Source organism: Arachis hypogaea, chromosome 18, assembly GCF_003086295.3.
Source record: "Arachis hypogaea cultivar Tifrunner chromosome 18, arahy.Tifrunner.gnm2.J5K5, whole genome shotgun sequence".
NCBI lineage: Eukaryota > Viridiplantae > Streptophyta > Magnoliopsida > Fabales > Fabaceae > Arachis > Arachis hypogaea.
In genome coordinates this window covers 61,077,170-61,080,526 of record NC_092053.1, presented here as the reverse complement: position 1 = coordinate 61,080,526, position 3,357 = coordinate 61,077,170, and the positions used below count along the sequence as shown (strand labels likewise).

The 3,357-nt window shown below is 41.8% G+C and overlaps 1 protein-coding gene across 1 annotated transcript; it reads left to right on the top strand.

The window, feature by feature from the left end:
• The first annotated feature begins 330 nt into the window (after positions 1–330).
• On the top strand, positions 331–1,395 carry LOC112770048 (uncharacterized). Its single transcript, XM_025814475.1, has one exon. It carries the CDS (start codon positions 331–333, stop codon positions 1,393–1,395), a length of 1,065 nt encoding a protein of 354 aa, XP_025670260.1.
• Positions 1,396–3,357: the final 1,962 nt, after the last annotated feature.

The window sequence follows — 3,357 nt, the reverse complement described above, 5'->3', positions numbered from 1 at the left end:
TACCTCTCCATAACGGAAGAGGCACTCGCAGCAGCACTTATCCGCGAAAATGAGAAAAAAGAACAAAAACCCATATACTTCATAAGCAAAGTCCTACAAGACACAAAAACTCGCTACACACGCCTGGAAAAGCTAGCTTTCGCACTCCTCACGGCCTCCCGGCGCTTACGGCAATATTTTCAGGCCCATCCCGTGATGGTCCGGACCGACCAAGCGGTCAAACAGGTGCTACAAAAACCCGACCTAGCAGGAAGAATGCTAGCTTGGTCCATCGAGCTGTCCCAATTCCAAATCAAGTTCGAACCCTGAAACGCAATCAAAGCGCAAGCCATGGCCGACTTCATCGCCGAGATGACTCCGGGAAACCAAGCTCCCGAGTCATGGAAGCTGCACGTCGACGGCTCGTCAAACGCCACCTCCGGAGGCGCCGGGGTCATACTCGAAAGCCAAAACGGGGTCATAATCGAACAGTCAATACGATACAAATTCCCAATCTCTAATAATCAAGCAGAATATGAGGCCCTCCTGGTGGGCCTAGCCCTAGCCAAGGACGTCGGAGCAAAAATCCTGGAAGTAAACACCGATTCTCAGGTAGTCAGCTCCCAAATCAACAGAGACTACCAAACGCGAGACCCTTTACTCCAACAATACCTCGCTAAGGTAAACAAACTGAAAGAAGGGTTCGATTGCGTCACCATATGGCACATTCCCAGAAAACAAAATACAAGAGCAGATCTCCTCTCCAAACTAGCCAGCACCAAACCAGGACACGGCAATAAATCGCTAATTCAGGAAGTCGTTAAATCACCATCCATATCAACAACGGCTAGTGCTTACCTGACACTCCCCAGCCAAGGATCATGGACTTACCCTATCCTACAATACCTCCTCGACGGAACACTACCTGAAGACCCCAGGGAGGAAAAACGGACAAAAAGGGAAGCCGCCAACTACACAGTCATCGCAGGACAACTATACAAACGCAGATTCTCGCAACCCCTACTCAAATGCGTCGAACCCGGGGACACAGAATACATATTCCGTGAAATCCACGAAGGTTGCTGCGGCCACCACATCGGAGGTAAAACCCTTGCCCAGAAAATCATCACGGCCGGCTACTTCTGGCCCACGGTTATTCGAGACTCCATGCAGTTAGTAAAGAACTGCGATAAATGCCAAAGGCACGCCAGCATTCACCAGGCCGCCCAACACCAGCTCAGCATCATATCGGCAGAGCGGCCATTCGGCACCTGGGGGATCGACCTGGTCGGACACTTTCCTACGGCACCCGGTCAACTCCGATATCTCATCGTCACCATAGATTATTACACCAAGTGGATCGAGGCCGAGCCCTTGGCCTCCATCACGGCAACCCAATGCCGAAAATTCCTCTAGCAATAGATCATCACCCGATTTGGGATCCCCGAGATCGTCATCTCAGACAACGGAACCCAATTCGCTGACAAAAAATTCAGAGAATTCCTAGAAGGACTATGATAAACCCCGATTTTGTGGTTTATCTTGTACTTATTTTGGGGGATTTTATCACCTTTTCTCACATTTATTCAATGAAATAGCATGGTTTTGTAATTCTCCCTTGATTTGTGCTTAAAAGTGAAAACATGCTTTTTAGGCCCTAAAATTGGTGATTTTAATTCACTTTAATTCCATTTGATGCCTTGATGTGTTTGTTGAGTAATTTCAGGTTCATAAGGCAAGTATTGGATGGAAGAAGTGAGGAGAAAAGCATGCAAAGTGGGAGAACTCATGAAGAAATGAAGGAACCGTAAAGCTGTCAAGCCGACCTCTTCGCACTCAAATGACCATAACTTGAGCTACAGAGGTCCAATTGAGGCGGTTCTAGTTGCGTTGGAAACCTAACATCCGGAGCTTCGAAATGATATAAATTTTGCCATATGTTGCTTCGCGTTCAGGGGCGCGCAAGCGCACTTTGCGCGTGCGCGCCGATGCTGTCCATGGCCCACTTTAATGAAATCGCCCCCAGCGATTTTGCAGCTCATTTTGGGCCCAATCCAGCCCATTTCTGATGCTATTGAACCCAAGGATTGAGCGAGGAATGAAGGAAGTAGTCATAGTTTAGTTTTCATCATTTTTTAGGGTAGAATTCTAGAGAGAGAAGCTCTCTCTTCTCTCTAGATTTTAGGGTAGTTTTAGTTAATTCTTCTTGGATCCAAGTTTTAATTCTTGCTTTGATTTAGTTTCTCCTTTTAATTTCTTGTTATTACCTCTCTACTCTTCTAATTTTACTTGTCGTTTCCTTTATTTTGTTGCTTTTATGTTCATGAATCTTGTTGGATCTTGATTTCTTTTAATGTAATTTTATGTTTGATGTTCTTTTATTGTTAATTTGAATTGTTGATTTACTTTCCTTGCAAATTGTAGTTGGTAGATTTTACTATTTCTTGCCATTTATTATGCTTTCCTTTTATGCCTTCCAAGTGTTTGATAAAATGCTTGGAAGGATGTTAGAGTAGATTTTGAGCATTCTTGGCTTGGAAAGAGTAATTAGGTAATCTTGAGTCATGAAAATCCAACTTATGTTGGTGATCTAGAGTTGTTAGCTAATATTGTTTCCATTGACGCTAATCTTTTGCTAGTTTAATTAGTGAGTTGATTAGGACTTATGGAATATTATTTCCATTGACGCTAATCTTTTGCTAATTTAATTAGTAAGTTGGTTAGGACTTTTGGATTGAGATTAGCTAGTCTCGTTAGACTTTCTCCCTATTTGTTGGAGTTAGCGTAATGAGATAAATTCTTGTTTATATTTGTGATATGATTAATTAGTCTTGTTTGACATTCTCCCGATGTGTGAGTTAACTAAATAAGATGAATTAATCATGCATGACTAGGATAGAAAGCCTATGATCTCAATCCATTGCCATGAATGTCTCTCTTTATTACTTGTTTTCTTTAAACTTTTGCTCAATTTACTTTTCTTGTCTTTTTATTTTATTGCCCCTCTAATCAACCAAAACCCCCCTATACCCTTCATAGCCAATAATCATACATTTTATTGCAACTCTTTGTGAGACGACCCGGAGTCTAAATACTTCGGTTAATTCTTATTTGGGGTTTGTTATTTGTGACAACTCAATATTTTTGATTGAGAGAATTGTTTGTTGGTGTAGAACTATACTTGCAACGAGATTTCAATTGTGAAATTCTATACCGACACGACAATTCTCTTCTATCAAAAAGCAACAAAATAAAGGAAATGACAAGTAAAATTAGAAGAGTAGAGAGGTAATAACAAGAAATTAAAAGGAGAAACTAAATCAAAGCAAGAATTAAAACTTGGATCCAAGAAGAATTAACTAAAACTACCCTAAAATC